Raw genomic sequence first — 19721 nt, 5'->3', positions numbered from 1 at the left:
ACCCAACAAATAAACTGAACTCTGAGAAGCCACCACAACAGTACACATTTGTTACACTCGGGGAGGTCACTGTCCCCATACACGGGGCGGGTGGGAAAATGTGGGCATCTGACTGTTGGCCAGGGTACATCAGGGGCCAGCCCCAAGTCAGTGGGGTCTAAGTCTGGGCAGACTCTGGGGACTGTGATGCTGAAGGCTCAGGTGGGGCAAGGTCCCTGGGGGCGAGGCTTGCACGCTGGATGCTGTCCTTGTACTTTTGGCGGCCGAGCTCCAAGATAGCCCTCACCTCTTCAGCTATATCCAGCCGGTCGCTCTGCTCCAAGGCCCGCACTAGGAGACCCACGGCCCCGGGCTGCCCTGCCTGGCGCTCAGCCCAGGAGAAGAGCATACAACGGATCTGACCGTCCAGGTCGTCCCTGGCAGGGAGAGGGAGAACAGTGCCGGAGAGGCCCAGCCTTCACACCCAAGGCTCTACTCACCATCCTCGGGGCACTGCTTGCTCCCTGGGTGAGCTGTGGCTGGACCCTCCCTTTCCTGCCTGTTTGCCCTGTCTCCTCCCACCCTGGACAGAACTTCACCAGCCTCACGTAGGCCGGGACCCAGGCCTGAGGCTGATCCGGAGCCGGCATCAGGATACCTAAAGGGACTCACCGGAACTCGTGTCGGATGCACTGCAGCTCTCGGTAGGGCATGCCCAGGTGCAGGGCCACAGCTGGCCAGTCAGTGCCCAGGCGCCCAGCCACGTTCAGCAGGTTGCTCTGGGTCAGGAAGCCAGTCTCAGCATCACCCAGGTTCAGAGGAGCCAGGGAGAGGCTAGCCCCCTGGCCCTGCTCTGGCCCCTGGGACCCCCGCAGTCTCTGTGAGGAGGAAGGGGTGCAGTGAGCTCTGCCCTCTGCCCCCTGACCAGCCCCGGGCTGCCGTGCCAGCCCTGCCCTCCCCCTCCCTCACCCATGCTGCCCCCCACCCCAGGCCACACCGGCAGCTTGATGGGCAGAGTGGCCATCCACAGGGGGTCTGCGCCCTTTCTCTGCCGGGCAGCTGCTGCCTCCTCGGGCACCTCCTCCGACACTGCTCCCCGGTAGAAGGACACCTGGCATTGGGGTGAGGTGGGCTCAGTGTTCTGGCCTCTGCCCAGGCCGCCGGGGGCATCCTGGACCGCTGACCCACCTGGCCCCTCACAGCCTGAGCCCGCCGATCCAGGGCGGTGGTCACATACACCTCCTTCAAGTTCTTCAAGTGTGAGTAAAACACGAAGCAGATCCTGCCCTCCACACAGTCTGGGCGATCTGGGGGGCGGGATGGGCTCAGGAGGGAGCCTGGAGAACAGACCCTGGCATCTCCTCTGGGCAGGGGGAGCATACCAGCATCCACGTCAATACCCTTCTCGAAGGCAGCAAAGAATTTTTCGCCCTCGAACATCTCCACCGTGTCAGAGGGCTCAGGGCCTCGGTACCGGTCCAGCAGCCGCTGCAGGGTGGCGTCCACCTGGGGGGCGGGGGCGGAACACCCGCTGGAAGGAGCTCGGTGCCCTGCACCCCCACACAGCCCCCTGCCCACCTGACTCGGCCCTTCCAGACCCCTGGGCTCCACGCCTACCTTGCGGCGGGGCAGACACTGGAGCAGGACCTGCTCGGGGTCCCGGCGCCGCTGCAGGGCGATGAGGTTGACCTGGTGCAGCCGCAGGCGCTCCCAGGCCTTCCGAGCCAGGCCCTGCACACAGCTCTTGGTGGTGTGCCAGAGCCAGTACCTGCGAGGGCCCTGGATGAGTGTGGGCGGCACTCGGGTGCGCTGCGGGGCGGGCCGAGGAAGCTGGGGCGGGGTCGGGGGCACTGACCAAGAGAAGTGTGTGACCCGGAAGCGAGCATACAGGTGGGTGATCTCCAGCGCCACCTGGGCTGTGATGTCATCCCAGGCCGCTGCAGGAGGCGCCCAGTACAGCAGGTGAAGACTAGTGCGATCCAGACTCAGTCCTGGGGACGCGAGGGGGCCACAGGCTGGGCCATCCAGAGCAGGGACTCCCCTGCCGAGAGCATGGCCCCCTCGACCCCGTGGCTTTGCGTTCAGGTAGGCAACACCCCCCTACACATACACACCCTGGCCACCTCTCACCTGTGACACCAGGGGGCAGAGGCAGCTGCACGGTGACAGGCTGGAGGAAGCTGGAGGTGCCACGCTGGGAGAGGCACAGCAGGGGGCTAGCCGCTGCCCCGGGCTCCTCAAGGAGGGCTCGAAGCTCTCTGCCAGCCATGTGTACCACCTGGGGCAAGCCGGGCGCCCGGGACACTCACCTTGGTGCTGAGGTACCACCCACCACCCCCAGTGGCTGCCCTGCCCACACCTGCATGCGGACGCGACGAGGCTCATCGGTGGCACCAGGGGGGAATGTGACTTTGACCCCAGGATGTCCAGAGGAGCACAGCAATGTCCCGTCCGGTGGCACAAGGCAGGTGTTGGATACAGGACGTGAAACCACGAGGAACCACGAGAAGTGGGGCACCTGGCAGTGAGCCCAGAGCCGCTGGGCATGGAGGGTGGGGTCAGAGGGAACAGGGTCAGAGGGGAATCAGGGTCAGGGCAGAGCCACCAGGCGGGGCAGATGGGGGAGGCACTCCCGGGGCCCGAGTGCTCCTTCCCGGGGAGGCCTGGGGGGGTCCACCTTGGGTGCCTCTTCCTCCAGATGCGTCTCCAAGTCACTCCAGCTGTCATCACTCAGGGTCCTGACCACCACCTCACGGCAGCGCCGGGCCCGGGGGGGCACAAAGAGTAGCCACAGGCCCACCTCCTGCCAGGCCGGGCTGGTGTGAGCACTGGGGCCCGTGCCCAGGCCCACCTGCTCTGCCCCCCTCCCCGAATGCCCTGGCCGTGCCTGCTGGAAGGTCACCCCGTGGGGCCGCAGCTCCAGGACAGCGCTGAGCAGGGCATCATGGGGACCCAAGGGGACAAGGCGTGGCTCCGGCAGCCGGAGTCGATAGTGGATGTTGACAGGGTCAGCGGTGGCCCCAGCAGGAAACCTCAGGCGGACCCCACAGCCCAGGGTCACCAAGCAGCCTTGGGGAGTCACCAGGAAGCTGCATGACAGGGTGGGCATCAGGTCAGACAACAGAAGGGGTGTGTCTAGATCAGGCAGCCCAGGGAAACTCCAGAAGACCCCAGGGGCACGAGCACAGTGCTCATCACGTACAAGGCAACCAGGCAGAGACGTGAGTCTCCCGTCCCCTCCTTCTCCCCGCACGCACCTGTCCAAGTCTGAGTTCAGGAACAGTCTGGGCATTTCGCGGGTCACAGGCGTCTCTGGGCAGGACAGGCAAGCTGTTAGGAGATCTCTGGTATCTGCGCCCTGACCTGTCTGTGGGCTGACCCTTCCCAGCAACAGGCCTACCTGGGGCACTGTGGGAGGCAGGTAGAGCCTTGCCCAGGGGGTTCCCCTGAAGGCGCACAAAGGGGGCGTCCAGTAGCTCGGGAGGCACGTCCCGAAGCTGGTTGTCCCTCAGATCCAGTCGGGCAAGCAGTGGGAGGTGGGCCAGGCCAGAGGGCACTGAGGTCAGGAGATTGCTGTGCAAAATAAGGAACCGCAAGGACCGCAGCCCCACTGGGGGCAGGGGGCAGCTGAGGGCGGGCAGAGGACCCTCGGGGCCACTCCCCGCCCTGGCCAGGGAGGGACGACAAACAAGGGCCACCAAGGAGGACCGAAGGCTCCAAGGTGGGCCAAGCCGGTGTGTGCAGGGGCCCCCATGGAGGACAAGAGTGGAAACCAGGCAGCAGCTGAAGGGCACTCCCTGTCAGGCCCAGGGAGCCAGAGGAGCACGACTCCGACTTACCAAGGGAGATCGGCAGGCCTTGCAGCTGGTTGGAAGCCAGATTGAGCTCGGTGAGGCTGCTCAGGTCTCCAATCTCTGGGGGCAGGGTGTCTAGAAGGTTCTCTGAGAGATCAAGGCGCTGCAGGGCGGACAGGGATCCCAGTGCTGGGGGCAGCGTTCGCAGGCAGTTGTGGCTCACAGAAAGGAAGGAGAGGGAGGGAAGGGCTCCAAGGGAATCCGGGAGCTCTGAGAGGCAATTGTAAGACAGCAGGAGGGTGCTCAGGCCACGCATCTGCGGGACACAGGCTGGCAGTGTCTCCAGGCTATTGAAGCTCAGATCTAGGTGGGCCAAGCGGGCCAAGTCACTCAGGCCAGTGGGCAGTGTGGTGAGGAAGCCCCGGGAGCAGGCCCCCAGCACGTCCTGCTGTTGTCCACCTAGAAAGGGGGAAAGCAGAAGTAGCCCTCTGAGTCAGAACTGCAGGGTTCAGCTCAGCTTGGAGGCACAGATCTTGACCCCAACCCCAGTCGGAGAGGGACAGATGCAGATACCAGCAGATGCAGGGACACAGGCACAGACCCTGCAGGCTCATTTCAGCTGACAGCTATCGCGCATGACCTGCCCCAGGAAGAGTACCCACACTGGGGTCTGCCGGAAGACCCCACTGGGCAGTTGCAGCCTCCAGGAGCCAGGGCTCAGCCAGGTTCACCTTGTCGGGGGGGCAGGTTTGGGACAGGGCTGGGACCGGGTGGGGCTCACCTCTGAGGACCAGGGAGCGAAGGTGCTGCAGGTTGGCCGGCACCTGGGCCAGGGTGGCCTCCAACAGCCGAGGGTCCTCGTGGCCGCTCAGTTGCAAGAACTCTACTTCCAGCAGCTGCGGGGCCCGCTGAGCACACAGATGTGACAGCCGGTGGCAGCCCCGGGGGTACAGGTGCAGGTTCAACCGGTTCCCAAGCAGGAGATGGGGGTCCCCAGGCTCGCCATCCACAGCATCCACAACCTCTCCCGCAGCATCTTCTGGAGCAGCTGCCTCGGGCTCCAGCCACTCCTCCTCTGCAGCCATAGCCCACAGGCTGTCCTCGGGGGCCAGACATGTCCCAGCCTGCCAAACAGGCCTGCTCAGGCACGGCCTGGGGGGGCTGAGGAGTCAGGGGGAGGAGGGGGAGGGGGTGGGCATGGGCCCTCCTCCTCCTACTCAGGCGCATGGGGATTCTGGCTGGGTGGGGGAGTCTTGAGCTAGGCCAACTGGTCCACAGAGCCCAGAGCCTCAGCTGGACAGATCAGAGTTGAAATAGGGCTGGGGAATGAGAACCCCAGGACTGGGAGGGTGGCAGGCAGGAAGACCTGTGTGCAGAGGAGCCTGGAGAACCTGATTGGAGGGAGAAGGGAGAAATGAAGCTTCACATCCTACTTGTGAAAATGTGAACAAGAGACTCCCAGAGCGGTCAGGCCATTCTGGCTGTCCACCCCCTCCCCGCCCTCTTTGGGCATAAGCTTTGGGGTCCAGCCCCACCACCATCCTTCACACCCACCAGCTTTGACCAGAGGTGGAGGACTCTTATCTACCATGTGGGGGCAGTGGCCCCGGCAAGGAAAGGGGTGATTGTGTCCGTCTGTGTCAGATAAGTGAATGGGGGGGGGGCTGGAGTGTAAGGCACCCCGCGTTTGGGGTCCTCGCGATGGGACCCCCATTTCCTGACCGCTGGAGTCGGGTTCTCTCACGCTTTCCTGTTCGTACCTAGGTCTGCTGATGAGGGCAGTGGTCAGCACATTCCAGGCCCCGACGGCTTGGGAGCCGGTCCTGGCCGGGAGAGCACCCCTCAAGCCGGCCGTCCCCACCCCCCGCCCGCGCCCTGCGCGTACCTGCGCTCGACCCTGGGCGCCGTCCCCGGTGCGCGCCCAGCGCCGGATTTCCGTCGGCGCGCTCCCGAGAGGACCGGGAGTCGGGGTCCCGCCCGGTCAGGACGCCCCTTGTTCCTGGCTGGGACCGCAGGCGAAAGGGCTCAGAGTCCGTCCCCGCCCGCCTGCCCTCGGCCTGCCCGCAGCCCTGGAGACGCGGCCGCGGACCCCAACCGCCACCCGCCAGCCCAGCCGCGCTCCGCTTCCTGTTGGTTTGTCTGGGTCCGGCCTCCCTCTCCCGCTGGGAAGGCCCGCGCCGCGCGCGCGAAACCCGCCCTTTCGGAGATTCCCGGCCCTCGGGCCCGCCCTTCTCTGGAGCTGAGCGTTCCGGCCCCAGGTTAAAGGGAGCTGGCGCAATCTCCGTACGGAGGACGGCTTTAGGGCCTGAATGGCACTAACTGTGCCATTCCCCAGCCGGCCTCAAGGGCCTCCTCCAGGAAGCCTTCCTGGGCCTTGTCGGGAGACCTGGTCCCAACTCCTGTAATCCTGCTTTCCTTACAATCACTTTGGCCCAAGTGCCCCCGCAGTGGGCTTCACCACACGTTGACTCCTTCCATCTTTGTCTGCATCTCACAGGGAAGGAGGAGGAGGCTCTGGCAGGTCAGAGTTTGCCAGAGATCACATAACTGGAAAGGGCCAAGGCCAAGAACCTCAAACTAGGTCTCTTGAGGGAGGCTATCCCACCTGCGCTCAGGCACTCCGCCCCAAATTAATCAGGGCACCCTCTTCTCCTCCAGCTCCCCCACGGCCACCAGCCTCCCACCAGGATAGGCAGTTCTGCCAGTCCTCCGTTGTCCCCAGCTCCTGTCACATATTCAGTTTCTAACTTGCTGCCAGAAGACTTTTTTTAAAAAGATTTTATTTAAAAAATAAAATTAAAATAAATTTTAAAAATAAGATAAATAAAAAATTTTTAAAAAGATTTTTATTTCAGAGAGAGAGAGCACAACCAGGGGGAGCAGCAGGCAGAGGCAGAGGGAGAAGTCTTCCCGCCAAGCAAGGAGCCTGATGCAGGACTCAATCCCAGGACCCGGGGATCATGACCCCGGCGGAAGGCAGACGCTTCCTCTACTGAGCCACCCAAGCGTCCCATCTGTTTGCCAAAATACTTTTTTTTTTTTTAAGATTCTATTTACTTGACAGAGATCACAAGTAGGCAGAGAGGCAGGCAGAGAGAGAAGGAAGCAGGCTCCCTGCTGAGCAGAGAGCCTAATATGGGGCTCGATCCCAGGACCCTGAGATCACAACCCCAGCCGAAGGCAGAGGCTTAACCCACTGAGCCACCCAGGCGCCCCATGTTTGCCAGAAAACTTAAAAAGAAAAACAATCACAAGAATATTACTCAGCTTTAAAAGGGAAGGAAATTCGGATACATGCCAGCACGTGAAGGAACCTTGGGAACGTTGCGCTGAATTAAGGCAGATCCCAGGGGATAAATACTGCACGCTTCCACGCGAGGCCACCAGAGGAGTCAACTTTCCTTGAGACGAAAATTAAACTGGTGGGTGCCGGGGGTTGCAGGAGGGAATAGGGAGTTCTTCAGCAGGGGTGGAAGGCACCTCGGGACGAGGGAAAGCAGTCTGGAGGTGGAGGCTGGTGACGACTGCGTCGGGGGAAGCACCCGGTGGGCTGACCTGCATGCAGGACGCTCAGCCTCCCGCATTACAGCACTCGGAGCACACGACCCCTCCCTGCGCACTGCAGCAGCACCCCACCCCTGCCGGGAGGGTTTCCACTCTACCCCAAGTGTGAGACCTTGAGCAGAACCTCTCCGCGCCGCATCCACTATAAAATGGAGGCGATGACGGCGACGACACCCCCAGGAAGGGGGTGGCCTGCACGAGCACCCCAGTGCTCGGTGCGCTACCCCCGCAGCTTCCCTGCTAGTGACGGGCCGCCAACTGCAGCCGCCGCGGGGCCTCGGCGTCCCACCCTTCTGCCGGGTGCTCGCCCTACATCTTCCCTCCGGGGGTCGGTCGGCCCGGGTCGGCCTCGTTTGTCCACTTTCGAGTGTCCTCGCTCTGGAATTCGTGTTGCGGAGTAGCAGGGCCGGGCCTGCTCGCTCCCAGCGCGAAAGCCTGCCGCGGGCTCCCGGGCACCGAGCAAGAATGTGCGGCACACGCTGGCGTCCGCGCGGGCGCGGAGGTCAGTTCGGAGCCCACGCGACCCCGCAGGGGAGGAGCCGTCGGGCCCAGGCCGCGCCGCTCCGCACCTCACGGCTGCACACGGTCCCCGCGGAGCCCCGCCAGCAGCCAGCCAGGAGGGCCGGCCACGTGCACCCGCACAGGCGGCGCGCCCGCACTTCCGGCAGCAGTGCATCCTGGGGCTTGGAGTTCGCGGGCGGAGGCAGCCGGACAGCGCGGCTCGAAGGCTCCACTCCCCGCGGCCTGGGCGTCGCGTGACGTCACTCGGAGGCGCCCGCTCGGCGCGGCGCGCGTGTCCCGGGGGCTTCTGGGTACTGGATTACCCCCGCCCCCCACGCAGGCGCCTTCCTTTCCGTCCCTGACGCCGCCGAGGTCGCACGCGTGAGGCTTCTCCCCGCCGAGTCAGTGGGCGGCTGGGCCGGGGCACGGGCCGGCCTGTGGGGCGCTGGGGGGCTGTGGGGAGCCGCGGGAGGCAGGCGGAGGGGCGCGGGGTGGGGCGCCGGCCGGGGCTTGGCGGGAGGCGGCGGCCGGAGCGCAAGCGGCCGGGGCCGGGGCGGGAGGCCTCCGGGTAAGGCCGCCTGTGCTCTCCTTCCGCATCAGGATGCGCTACGTCGCCTCCTACCTGCTGGCCGCCCTCGGGGGCAACGCCTCCCCCAGCGCCAAGGACATCAAGAAGATCCTGGACAGCGTGGGCATCGAGGCGGATGACGACCGGCTCAACAAGGTAGCCGCGCCGCTCGGCTCCGGCGTCCCCGCCGCGGGCCTGCCCCGGGGGACGCGCAGCTATGGGTGCGCGCGGGGTCCCGAGGCGGGGTCCGGCCTGCTTCGGGGCGAGCTAGGGCGCCGCCCTTACGGACTTCCCTCCGCGAGGGGGTTACGCCGAGTTGCCCCGCTGTCCCGTCTCGAGGAGTCGCAGGAGTGCCCGGCTCCCCCTTGCAGCGCGTCTTCGGAGAAGCCACGTGCGGGTGCTAACCTCCGCGCCGGACAGGGCAGGCCGGCAGGCTTCGGGGCGTCTTCTCACGGCGCGCTCCTGTGGCCAGCCCTGCCCCGGCTGGAGAAGGCGTAGTGAAGGCAGGAGGCGTGGAAGTGAGTCTCCGGTAACGGCCTGTTGTGGTCATTCTAGGTCATCAGTGAGCTGAACGGGAAAAACCTCGAAGACGTCATCGCCCAGGGTGAGATTGCCTGCGGCCGGCCTTCGTGGTCAGGGTCCATCCTCATGCCCGCGGGCCAGCCCGTGGCCTGCCGGGTTTCGCTTGTGGACCAGAGTATTCCAGAAGCCCCGCCCAGAGGCGGCCGCTTCCGTGGGCTTGCGCCGGGGGCGCTTCTGGACAGCCCTGGCGGCGGGGCGGCGCAGCTCGGGGGGCACCGTGTGCTCTCCGGGAGGGGCTTGGAGCACAGACTGGGGCTGCTGCCTGGGGTGACCACGGGCCCTGCCCCGCTGTGCTGGTGACAGGGCTGAGCCAACGGGAATGTGTGGAAGCCGTACCGTTGGGACGGCGGCGTCCCTCTGGGGCCAGTGAGGCAAAGCCAGCTCAGCCCGCAGCCCTGTCTGAGCTCCCGGATGAGGACCTGGACGGGGCCGCAGACTCCGTCCCTGCTGGGTTGAAACTGTGGTGGGGTGCTGTGGCTCGGTTTTTTGGGGAGGGATTCTCGGAAGCCGAGTTTCCACATAGGGAACGCCAAGGGGCCTGGGTGTGTGTATTTGGCACAGGTGGGAGAAGAGAGGAGCTGGTGATTCTGGCACTTGGTGATGGGTCCCCATACATTAGAGAAACTGCGAGTAGCCTTCAGACGGAGCACCTGCTCTGCTCTTACCTTCCCTGATTTCCGTAGGGATTGGCAAGCTGGCCAGTGTTCCTGCTGGTGGGGCGGTCGCTGTCTCTGCCGCCCCAGGATCTGCCGCTCCGGCTGCTGGCGCTGCCCCCGCTGCAGGTGAGTGGAGGACAGGGTGGTGTCCCCGCTGGGATTCCGCGTTGCACTTCGGGCCTTGCTCACTGCCCCCTTCTGTTCACAGCTGAGGAAAAGAAAGACGAGAAGAAGGAGGAGTCGGAGGAGTCAGATGACGACATGGGGTTCGGCTTGTTCGATTAGGTTCCTGTTCACCCCCATCCGCTGGCAAATAAAACCCTTTTTATGTATCCGTGGAGTGGCTTGTGAGCATTTTGTCAGAGTGTGGCCTTGGTGCAGGGCGGTTGTGTGGTCCCCATGGTGGGTGGGTGGGCCTTCATTGCAGGAGAAACCAGAGCTTCCCCTGCTGAGGTGGAGTTCCTGGGAAGGAGAAGCTCGTGTGGAAATGGGTACCTGGGAGGGGAACATGAGCCTTCTTGGGTACAGTCCTGGCTACTGAGGACAGCCAGGGCCTTCCCAGAGTGAAGCTTTCAGGGGGACATACTAGAAAACTTAACAGGCCTGGGTGGTTTCTGCTGCCCCAAGGTGGCTCTGGCTGGTGGAGGCCAGCAGTTCCTCTGGGGCTGGTGGAGGCCAGCAGTTCCTCTGGGGCTGGTGGAGGCCAGCAGTTCCTCTGGGGCTGGTGGCAGCCTTCTTCAGTTACTGGAGAGGAAAGAAGGGTGGTGGTGGTGTCCACGGGATCCTGAGGTTTCCCTGCAGGGGTGGGCCCAGTTCGTGTTCAAGCTCTGCTTTAATCTTTGAGCAGCTCAGTCCCATAGGTCCTCTGAGTAACCCAGCCATCTGGTGGCCGGGGCAGATGTGGAGTGGCTTATAGGGAGTGATGTTGGGTCACGTGGCCATGAAGTCCTTATGGGGCAGGCCTGCCAGGGCCTCTGCTGCCAAGCTCTGGCCAGAATGGGGGGCAGAGTTCCCGCTGCCCATCCTGCCCCCATCCTGGGCCCTGGGTCCTCTGCCCAGCAATGCCAGCCCACTCAGGAACGCTGCTTCCCACAGTGGAGCCTTTGGGCCAGCATGTGGCGTGTGCCTCAGCTCTGAGGAAGGACCTGCTGTTGGGTGAGCTGTTCTGCAGGGGGGAGCACAGAGCAAGTGTAACAAGGGATAGCTGGGGGGTGGAGGGTTTCCCTTGGGTAGGTAGCCAAAACCCGGGGAAGGGGGCCTGCGGTGTAGGAGTGCGTGGGATGTGGGAAAGAAGCCCCGAGACCCTCTGGTGGTGGGACATGGGCCTAGAGGGAGAAGTGAGCGTCATTGCCAGGTTCTCAGCACGTGCTGCAGAGACTAACGTTGGGGGGTGTGGGGGATGTGGATGCCCGAGGACACAGGTGGCGAGGGGACAGGGCTCCAGGTTCAGCTAGAGGGCTCTCCGGAGGAGAGGACCCTGAGTCCATGAGCAGACCTTGAAGTGAAGGGCCCTGTGGGGTCAGAGGACGGCATGGGAAGGGGAGCATAGCGCCCGCCGGAATGATGACGCAGCAAACACTGGGGCTTCTCGTCCACGCTGGCTGGGAGGAGGGGAGGCCCACCTCCCGCCCCCAGCCAGGGTTCCTGGAAGCACCGTTGTGTTCCTGCTGCAGAGCAGACGCTCCCAGGAGCTTGGAGGGAGGGCTCTGTACCCAAAACAGCTCAACCCTGGTGTGGAAATAGGGGCAGAGGTCTCCCTGCACTGGGGCAGCACCACCCTTCAAAGCCCCAGTCCCTAAGGAGCAGGAAGGGCCTGGGCCCTGGCTTCTTGGGGCAGGTCAGGGAGGACCTTCTTTAGTCCCTGGCTCGGCCTGCACCACCCAGCTCCCCTCTTGGTGGCCACCCTGGTGAACCCCTGGACTACCAGGGCAGCCTGGAGAGTGGCCTTCATTCCCGCCGCGCCACACCTGCCCCCGTGTAGCCGCTGGCAGCAGCCCCAGGGGCTCAGTCAGTAGGGGCCCTGATCATCCTGGTGTGGGCCTTACTCTGCACTCTACATCCATCCAGAGCACTTGGGGAATGGGATCCCCATGTACAACAGAAGGTCAAGTTTGTCTAGGTCAAATTTATTTATCTTTCTAGTTGTTTTTTAAATTTTAGGGTTTTTTGAGGATACAATTATTTTTGGTTTTGTTTTTAAATTTTTATTTTATTTGAAATCAATCCAATTAATTAAGGGTGACTGGGGGGCTCAGTCAGTGAAGCCTCTGCCTTTGGCTCGGGTTATGATCCCAGGGTCCTGGGATGGAGCCCTGCATCTGGCTCTCTGCTCAGCAAGAAGTCTGCTTCCCCCTCTACCTCTGGCCCTCCCCACCACTGGTGCTCTCTCTCTCATGTTGTCTGTCTCAAATAAATAAAATATGTTTAAAAAGTAAAATAGGGGCACCTGGGTGGCTCAGTGGGTTAAAGCCTCTGCCTTCAGCTCAGGTCATGATCTCAGGGTCCTGGGATCAAGCCCCGCATCGGGCTCTCTGCTCAGCAGGGAGCCTGCTTCCCCTTCTCTCTGCCTGCTCTGCCTACTTGTGATCTTTGTCTGTCAAATAAATAAATAAAATCTTAAAAAAAAAAAGTAAAACAAATTCAGTTAATTAACATATAGTGTATCATTAGTTTCAGAGGTAGAGGTCAATGATTTGTCAGTTTCATATAACACCCAGTGCTCATTCCACCACTTGTCCTCCTTAATTTCCCAGTTACCCCATCCCCCCACCCTCCTCCCCTCCAACAACCCTCAGTTTGTTTCCTAGAGTTAAGATTCTCTTATGGTTTATCTCCCTCTTTGATTTCGCCTTGTTTTATTTTTCCCTTCCTTCCCCTGTGCTCCTTTGTTTCATTTCTGAAATTCCACACATGAGTGACGTCATATGATCATTGTCTTTCTCTGACTGAGTTATTTGGCTCAGCATAACCCTGTAGTTCCATCCATGTCGCTGTAAATGGCAAGATTTCATTTTCTGCTGTCTGCATAACAGTCCGTTGTGTATATATAGACCACATCCTCTTTATCCACTCATCTGTCCATGGACATTGGGGCTCTTTCCGGAGGTTGGCTGTTGTGGACATTGCTGGTATAAACATCAGTTGCATTTCTGTACACTAACAACCAGACAGAAGAGAGAGAGACTAAGGAACCATTTCCATTTACAATTACACCAAAAACCGTAAGATACCTAGGAATAAACCTAACCAAAGCAGCAACAAATCTGTACTCTCGAAACTTTAGAGCACTCATGCCTAGGTCAAGTTTACTTAGATACCTCCTGCTTTCCTCTCTCCCAGTACCCAGGCCTGGCTCCCCTCCCCGCCAGCACCTCTGTATGGCACAGCCTAGGCAGCCCTGTGTCCCTCCTGGGTTAACTGCCTGCACACTCCATTCCCTCTCAGCCTTCATTCTGAGCTTATGTAAACAATGTCTCCCCACCTCCACCCCCCAGTTAGGGCTCCATCTGCATTGACCTTGCTCAACTGCTCTCTCCTGTGTGGGTCTCTGCCAGGCACACTGTCAGTGCCAAGTACGGGTGGCTGACAACAGAGGCTGTGGGATGGACAGCATGACCCCGATGGCCCTGTCCTGTGGAGGACACCCTGCTCTGGGTTCTCAGCCTGGGCCTGAGTAGGGGGCGATCCCAAGCCACATCCCAGACCTCCAGAGCCCTGGCACCGGCTGGGTCTTCAGCCAAGCTCCTGCCTGGGGAGGGGTGTTCCTGGGGAGACAGGGGCATCCCACCACCCCAGCACAGACCAGCCCCTTGTTTGGGAGGTGGGGTGAGGCTCTGGCCGGCTCCTGGAAACGAGCCAGCCTGTGCCTGCCCTACATGTAGTCAAAGAGAAAAATGCGGAAAAGAGGCGGGAGGGTGACATCACTGGAGTGCTCCACCTGCTGGGGCACTGAGCGAGGGCGGGGCGGGGCCGGGGTCATACCCAAGTAGACCGCACACCACCCGAATGAAGTAAACCCAGGTTAGTTCCCAGCTGCGAAGGGGCAGCGGCGTCAGGCGGCGGGGGCTTGAGGCCAGGTTGGGCTCTGGGGCACTGGTGTTAGCTCTGAAAGTTGTGTGCGGTTTGCATCCGCCCCCAGATATTTATGGGTCAGTCTGTGGATGAGTCAGTCGGTCCTGGGGGTCCCCGCCCTGGGGTCCTCAGAGTCCCAAGCGGCTGTTGTAGGCAGACCCCAGAGGAAGGGGGCGGCGGCCGCCCGGACACAAGTGGCCCTCCCCCCGCAAGTATCCAGACTGGTACGAGGCTCTCGCGCCTCCAGACTCCAGGCGTCCCAGGCCCGAGCTCGCCCCTCCCCACACCCCCAGGCCCCCGTGTGTCCCCTCGAGCTGCCGGCCGAGGCCGGGCACTGGGTCTCGGGGCCGGGGGCGGGGTTCCAGAGCCCCCGGAGGGCGCGGCCGTTCCCCGCGAGCCCCGATTGGGCCGCGCGTGCCGGCCCCGCCCCCGCCCGCCCCCACTAAAAGCCCCGCGGCCGCCGCCGCCCGGCGCAGCGTCTCCGCCTCGGCCGGCGGGGACCTAGAGCGGGAGCGGTCGCGGGGCCGTCCCGGACCCCAGAGCGAGCGGGAGCGCGCGGGGCGCGGCGAGCCCCGGAGCCCGGTGGGCCGCAGCGATGTTCCCCAAGGAGGCGACATGGAACATCTCGTTCGCGGGCTGCGGCTTCCTGGGCGTCTACCACATCGGCGTGGCCTCCTGCCTCCGCGAGCACGCGCCCTTCCTGGTGGCCAACGCCACGCACATCTACGGCGCCTCGGCCGGGGCGCTCACGGCCACGGCGCTGGTCACCGGAGCCTGCCTGGGTGAGCGGGGCCGGGCGGGGGGCCGGCGGGGAGCCTGCCTGGGCGAGCGGAGGCCGGGCGGGGGGCCCCGGCCTCGGTGAGCCGAGGCCGGGCGGATGCTCCTCGAGAGCGGAGAGCGGCTCCCCGCACCTCCCGTCCCTCCGCTGGGGAAGCTGGCCGGCCGCGGTGCGGTGAGGAGGGGTCTCTGCCCGCGCCCAGGACCCCCACCGAAGATCCGATCCCGGGAGCGGGCCGGGGGGCGGGGCTTGGTTTGTTTTGCTCGGAGGCGTCCAGGGATTGGGGTGCGACCGTGCAAGCCTCCGGGACCGAGGCTCCGGGCGCAAAGGCTGGAGGGGCTGGCAGGTGCCGCAGGGGTTTTTCACCGGGAAGAGAAAGTAACTCGTGGGCGAGGCCGTGAGAGCCGGGGGAGGGGCCTCACCACCCCGGAGCGCGGCAGTGGACCGGATGCCAGCGGTCACCGTGTCCTGGGGCTGAGCTGTTTCAGGCTGCCATGTCCCCGGCGCCCTGTATGCCGGGGGCCCCTTAAGAGCGTTTGGGTACTGTGGCCTGGTGCCTCCCAGGGGATCCGGAAGAGAAGTCCTAAGGCTCAGGTCCAGCATGGCAAGCCCTCCCCACTCCTCTCCCTCCTTGCACACCACCCACTGTGGCCCTGGGTCCTCAACTGTGGTCAACGTTGTTTTGGCCCATTCCCTGGGGTGGGAGGTGCTTCTGAGCTCTCCAGCCCCGTGGGCGGGACTGCGGAGGTCTGTGTGTGCTGGGACGGGCCCCTCCGCTCACACACACTTCCGGCAGGCGCTGGCTGCCGCTGTTTACGGCGCTGAGTACTCAGGGAGTCCTGGGAATGGTGCCCAGCCCCCAGCCTACTAGGGCAGCCAAGGTGACAGAGGGGCATCAGGTTCTCGAATGCCCTGCCCAGCAGGAGCCTGACCAGGGCTCACCCCTGCCCCCTTCCCACGACCTTTGCCCTGGGGGAGGTGGTGTGGAAGGAGCACAGCTTTCCATCCTTGGGAGCTGGGGGTTCACCTCCATGGCCCTGCCCCTCCCTCCCTCAGAAGCCTTCAGGCCAGGGGTTCTCTTGTACATCCACACTGGCCTCAGGACACACCTGGCTCCCACAGCACCTCTTCCTCCCATGCCCGAGAAGCCTGTTTCTCATGAGTGGTCTTGGGGAGCTGCAGTCCCCACAGCATGGCAGGTTCTGGCCCCACTTCTGACTAGGACAGTGCGATCTGCAGCTCCTCCCCAAGGCCCACCAATTCTGTGACCACTCCTGGGCCCCTGCTCTGCCATGGTGTGAGGCCAGCGCCAGGGGCTTCCAAAAAGAGTCTTGGTAGGAGCTGCAGTGGGTCACAATTGGGCTTTCTCAGGGGTGGTGGGACCCCACTCTTTTCAGCCTCATGCCCTCAGGCCTGGATCTGGATCTGGCCAAGTGGGTGAAGGCTAAGGCTGGTCAGGGTTGAACCTCTGCTTTTCCCCCTTCCCAGGCTGGGGCCTAGTGAGTGACTCATGGATCAGGCCAAGAAGTTGGGAAATACCGGGCAGAGGCAGGCCTTGGCCGCAGCTGTCAGCCCTCCCTGGGTGGTGACCTGCCTCTGTCTCTCCAGGGGCAGGTAGCACAAGTCCCAGTTGTGGTCCAGGCCCCGTGCTGGACACTGGGAATTCTCCGTGAAGACTCTCCGTGAGTCTGTGTGCTGTGGGACTCCAGGCATGGACCCATGGGGGGTGTGCTAAGCCAGGAGGGCTGGCCCCTGACCCTTGGCCGTGCTGACCCAGGCGAGGCAGGTGCCAACATCATCGAGGTGTCTAAGGAAGCCCGGAAGCGGTTCCTGGGTCCACTGCACCCCTCCTTCAACCTGGTAAAGACTATCCGTGGTTGCCTGGTGAAGACCCTGCCTGCTGACAGCCACGAGCATGCCAGTGGGCGCCTGGGCATCTCCCTGACCCGTGTCTCTGATGGCGAGAACGTCATTATATCCCAGTTCAGCTCCAAGGACGAGCTCATCCAGGTGGGCCCTGCTGGGGCCACATTGGGGGTACACTATGAACTCCAGGCGTCTGCTCACCACCCCTCCCTGTCCCTCTGTCCCTGCCCCACAGGCCAATGTCTGCAGCACCTTCATCCCTGTGTACTGTGGCCTTATCCCTCCCTCCCTCCAGGGCGTAGTAAGTATCCCTTGGCACATTTCCTGGGTGACAAGAATTGGCCACTGTGTGAGCAGTGGAACAAGGCAGTGGGGAAGAGGAAGGCCATGGGGGCCAGCCATGCCCCCCTCCCCCAGCCCCTTCCTCCTTCCATGGCCTGTTGCCTCACTTCCCCGAGTTGCCCAACAACAGGCAGGGCTCAGGGAGACATACTTCTGGTGGCTGTCTCTACCCCACCCTCCATGCTCTAGCCATCTGCCCAGTGGCCGGACAGGCCTATGGCCAATGCCCAGCGCCCAGTGGGTGAAAGGCACAAAGGAAGTAGCCACTGGGTGGCCCTGGTGGCCCAGTGGGCTAGCTAGCTTGGGCCTCGGGCCCCGCCCCGTGTGACCATGTGTCCTGGTGGCAGCGCTATGTTGATGGCGGCATCTCAGACAACCTGCCACTCTATGAGCTCAAGAACACCATCACCGTGTCCCCCTTTTCGGGGGAGAGTGACATCTGCCCGCAGGACAGCTCCACCAACATCCATGAGCTCCGGGTCACCAACACCAGCATCCAGTTCAACCTGCGTAATTTGTACCGCCTGTCCAAGGCCTTGTTCCCACCGGAGCCCGGGGTGAGTCTGCAGCACCCACCGTGAGACCACCCTAGCCTGGGGGGAATCTGCCCTAGCCCGGGGTGAGGCCTGCGTCCAGGAGGCCGGGTGTGCAGGGCCTCTCCTCACCCAGCTTCTGGGAGCGAGGTGCCAGATGGCGTCTCCCGGGGCCGGGGCAGGGTCCGCACAGCCGTGGCTTCTTCGGTCGAGAGCTGTGGCCATTCGGTCTGTCCCCTGGGGCAGCCTGTAGGGCCTGGATCCGAGTTCACTTGGTAGAGGGGAGGAGTGCCAGGGCCGCCAGGGGGCCGGACAGGGCAGCCGCCTGCTCTAACTGACCACCCCGCTGCCTCAGGTGCTTCGAGAGATGTGCAAGCAGGGCTACAGGGATGGCCTGCGTTTCCTGAGGCGCAACGGTGCGTGGGTGCCCCCAGCCGGGGCTGTGGGTGGGCTGGGATGGTGGCTCCGCACTGTTGTCTGGCCTATGGGGCTGATCACCTGTCTGGGGGGCCCCACCCAGGCCTCCTGAACCGGCCCAACCCCCTGCTGGCGCTGCCCCCTGCACACAACCCTCCTCTCAAGGACGAGGATGTGGAGGACGCCCAGGTGGCCCCAGTAGATGGCCACTTACAGCCGTCCCGGGAGGATCACATCCTGGACCATCTGCCTTCAAGGCTCAATGAAGGTGTGTGGAGGCAATGAGGGGGGGATGGGGGCCCCTTGCTTGGGGGGATGAAGGTCTGTGGAGGTGGGGATGGGGGATGGTGTCCCCTGGCTTGGGGGGATGAAAGTGTGTGGAGGTGGGGTGGGGGGATGGGGGCCCTTGGCTTGAGGGGATGAAGGTGTGTGGAGGTGGGGTGGGGCAGGGGGCTTCTGGGTGGGGGAAGCTGTGGAGCAGAGGGGTCCAGGCCTCCCCAGCCCCAGGTCAGCTTCCCTCCTGCGTCCCACCCCCAGCCCTGCTGGAGGCCTGCATAGAGCCCAAGGACCTGCTGACCACCTTCTCCAACATGTTGCCTGTGCGTTTGGCCACAGCCATGATGGTGCCCTACACTCTGCCACTGGAGAGTGCGGTGTCCTTCACCATCCGGTGAGGGGAGTAGGGGCTTGGGGCTGAGAGCACTGAGGACCAAACTCTGGGGTCATCCATGAGTGGTAGGCGCCCCGGAGTAAAGGCCAGTGGTTGGGGGAGGCTGCAGAGATGCCAGGTCAAGGTTTCCAGAAGCTGGGGCACTGGTGGGGAAGAATGGGCACCGGGGTGAGGGCTGAGCCACAGACCCTGAGGCCATACCTCCCGTCCCGCCCAGCTTGCTGGAGTGGCTCCCCGACGTCCCCGAGGACATCCGGTGGATGAAGGAGCAGACGGGCAGCCTCTGCCAGTACCTGGTGATGCGCGCCAAGAGGAAGCTGGGAAGCCACCTGCCCTCCAGGTGAGCCCTGCTCCCTGCTGGGTCTACTGGGGCCCAAAGCACAGTGGCCTCCACTCACTGCTCCTGCCCTCCACCCCTCCCCCCTGCAGCCTGTCAGAGCAGGTGGAGCTGCGCCGAGCCCGGTCGCTGCCCTCTGTGCGGCTGTCCTGCGCCACCTACAGTGAGGCGCTGCCCAGCTGGGTGCGCAACAGCCTGTCGCTGGGGGACGCGCTGGCAAAGTGGGAGGAGTGCCAGCGCCAACTGCTCCTGGGCCTTTTCTGCACCAACGTGGCCTTCCCGCCGGATGCCCTGCGCATGCGTGCTCCCGCCAGCCACGCTCCCACGCCCCCACAGCTCCCACCCACATTGCCCCCTTGCTGAATGCCTTCCCCAGCCCCCTGGGGTCCGGGTGCGGAGGGTGGGGGCTCCCCCAGCTTCTCTGCCCTGTGAGGTGGGGCCCTGGGGCTGGCTGAGCTTCCCCTGCCTCACTCCTGGGCCTCTCTCTACTACCCCTGCAGGAGTAAAGAGATGGGGCCCCTCACAGCTGCTAGAAGCCCCCTCCGCCAACCACTCCCGTGCTGCGCTGAGTGGGGATGGGTCCAGAGCACCCTTCCCCTCACCTGTGCCTTAGTCTCCCCCTCAGGCCCCTCCCCAGAAGTGGGGAGGAGGGCGGGGCCGCACCTGCAGGTGCCCCCGAGTCAGGGCAGTGTTACTCCTGAGAACTTTGTACCTGCTACTGCCTCCTCATTTGTCATGTTTTGCCGAAGAACGTGTGTGAAGAATTATTTATTTTCACCAAAGCGGTTGTAATAAATGCCACGGCCCAGCCCTGCCTCCTTCACTTGTGTGTGACTCCCCAGCCGTCGTCTCTCCTCCAGATCGTGCCTTCCGGGGCCCCACTCTGCTGGGGCTTGGCGTCTGGTCCTGCTAGCCAGGCCTGAGGCCTTCCCCTAAAGGCCCCTGTGTACCTCTTGACTTCTGGCCGACTTCTCTGGCTACGGCCTATACGTTTGCCCCACTTTGTCCTGAGGTCTGCTGGCTGGCCCTTGGGCACAGCTTTGCAAGGGCCAGCAGAAATACT

The 19721-nt window shown here is 63.4% G+C and overlaps 3 protein-coding genes and 1 non-coding gene across 10 annotated transcripts; 3 read left to right on the top strand and 1 right to left on the bottom strand.

Moving 5' to 3' along the window:
* Nucleotides 1-27: 27 nt before the first annotated feature.
* Nucleotides 28-6542, bottom strand: PIDD1 (p53-induced death domain protein 1). Of its 5 annotated transcripts, none has more exons than XM_047690527.1 (16): nt 5659-6542; nt 5140-5164; nt 4555-4897; nt 3819-4232; nt 3380-3589; nt 3237-3291; nt 2867-3068; nt 2657-2782; nt 2339-2518; nt 2110-2257; nt 1597-1970; nt 1362-1485; nt 1168-1286; nt 977-1090; nt 652-857; nt 28-416 (listed from the first exon to the last, which is right to left on the bottom strand). In XM_047690527.1, the coding sequence occupies exons 3-16, from the start codon at nt 4856-4858 to the stop codon at nt 158-160; spliced, it is 2835 nt and encodes a 944-aa protein (XP_047546483.1). In that variant the 5' UTR covers nt 4859-4897; nt 5140-5164; nt 5659-6542; the 3' UTR covers nt 28-157. The 5 variants fall into 5 exon arrangements, with proteins under 5 accessions (XP_047546483.1, XP_047546482.1, XP_047546487.1 ...); XM_047690526.1 differs by adding an exon at nt 5328-5539 and having other exon boundaries at nt 4555-5164; nt 5659-6541; XM_047690531.1 differs by having other exon boundaries at nt 1597-1747; nt 1835-1970; nt 4555-5164; nt 5659-6539.
* Nucleotides 6543-8086: 1544 nt separating this feature from the next.
* RPLP2 (ribosomal protein lateral stalk subunit P2) lies at nt 8087-9976 on the top strand. Of its 3 annotated transcripts, none has more exons than XM_047690565.1 (5): nt 8087-8239; nt 8439-8562; nt 8962-9010; nt 9608-9770; nt 9853-9976. In XM_047690565.1, the coding sequence occupies exons 2-5, from the start codon at nt 8440-8442 to the stop codon at nt 9854-9856; spliced, it is 339 nt and encodes a 112-aa protein (XP_047546521.1). In that variant the 5' UTR covers nt 8087-8239; nt 8439; the 3' UTR covers nt 9857-9976. The 3 variants fall into 3 exon arrangements, with proteins under 3 accessions (XP_047546521.1, XP_047546520.1, XP_047546522.1); XM_047690564.1 differs by having other exon boundaries at nt 8088-8239; nt 9672-9770; XM_047690566.1 differs by having other exon boundaries at nt 8142-8219; nt 9672-9770.
* LOC125080288 (small nucleolar RNA SNORA52) lies at nt 9043-9172 on the top strand. The gene has a single exon (XR_007121311.1). It is a non-coding gene; the product is annotated as a small nucleolar RNA SNORA52 (small nucleolar RNA).
* A 4204-nt stretch (nt 9977-14180) lies between the features above and the next one.
* Nucleotides 14181-19466, top strand: PNPLA2 (patatin like phospholipase domain containing 2). The gene is made up of 9 exons (XM_047690532.1): nt 14181-14497; nt 16271-16503; nt 16595-16660; nt 17049-17258; nt 17590-17650; nt 17755-17919; nt 18189-18321; nt 18539-18661; nt 18751-19466. The coding sequence occupies exons 1-9, from the start codon at nt 14311-14313 to the stop codon at nt 19019-19021; spliced, it is 1449 nt and encodes a 482-aa protein (XP_047546488.1). The 5' UTR covers nt 14181-14310; the 3' UTR covers nt 19022-19466.
* The last annotated feature ends 255 nt before the right edge of the window (nt 19467-19721 follow it).

The sequence above is a fragment of the Lutra lutra genome, chromosome 10 (genome assembly GCF_902655055.1).
Source record: "Lutra lutra chromosome 10, mLutLut1.2, whole genome shotgun sequence".
NCBI classification, from domain to species: domain Eukaryota; kingdom Metazoa; phylum Chordata; class Mammalia; order Carnivora; family Mustelidae; genus Lutra; species Lutra lutra.
This window is presented reverse-complemented; position numbering and strand designations above follow the sequence as displayed.

Coding starts and splice junctions, on each gene's coding strand:
- RPLP2 (XM_047690564.1), top strand. CDS start 8,440: ATGCGCTACGTCGCCTCCTACCTGCTGGCCGCCCTCGGGGGCAACGCC. Junction 8,563..8,961: donor ATGACGACCGGCTCAACAAG/GTAGCCGCGCCG, acceptor TGGTCATTCTAG/GTCATCAGTGAGCTGAACGG. Junction 9,011..9,671: donor CGAAGACGTCATCGCCCAGG/GTGAGATTGCCT, acceptor TGATTTCCGTAG/GGATTGGCAAGCTGGCCAGT.
- PNPLA2 (XM_047690532.1), top strand. CDS start 14,311: ATGTTCCCCAAGGAGGCGACATGGAACATCTCGTTCGCGGGCTGCGGC. Junction 17,259..17,589: donor TGTTCCCACCGGAGCCCGGG/GTGAGTCTGCAG, acceptor CCGCTGCCTCAG/GTGCTTCGAGAGATGTGCAA. Junction 18,662..18,750: donor GGAAGCCACCTGCCCTCCAG/GTGAGCCCTGCT, acceptor TCCCCCCTGCAG/CCTGTCAGAGCAGGTGGAGC.
- PIDD1 (XM_047690527.1), bottom strand. CDS start 4,858: ATGGCTGCAGAGGAGGAGTGGCTGGAGCCCGAGGCAGCTGCTCCAGAA. Junction 2,519..2,656: donor TGGAGGAAGAGGCACCCAAG/GTGGACCCCCCC, acceptor CTCCATGCCCAG/CGGCTCTGGGCTCACTGCCA. Junction 1,486..1,596: donor AGTGTCTGCCCCGCCGCAAG/GTAGGCGTGGAG, acceptor CCCGCCCCCCAG/GTGGACGCCACCCTGCAGCG.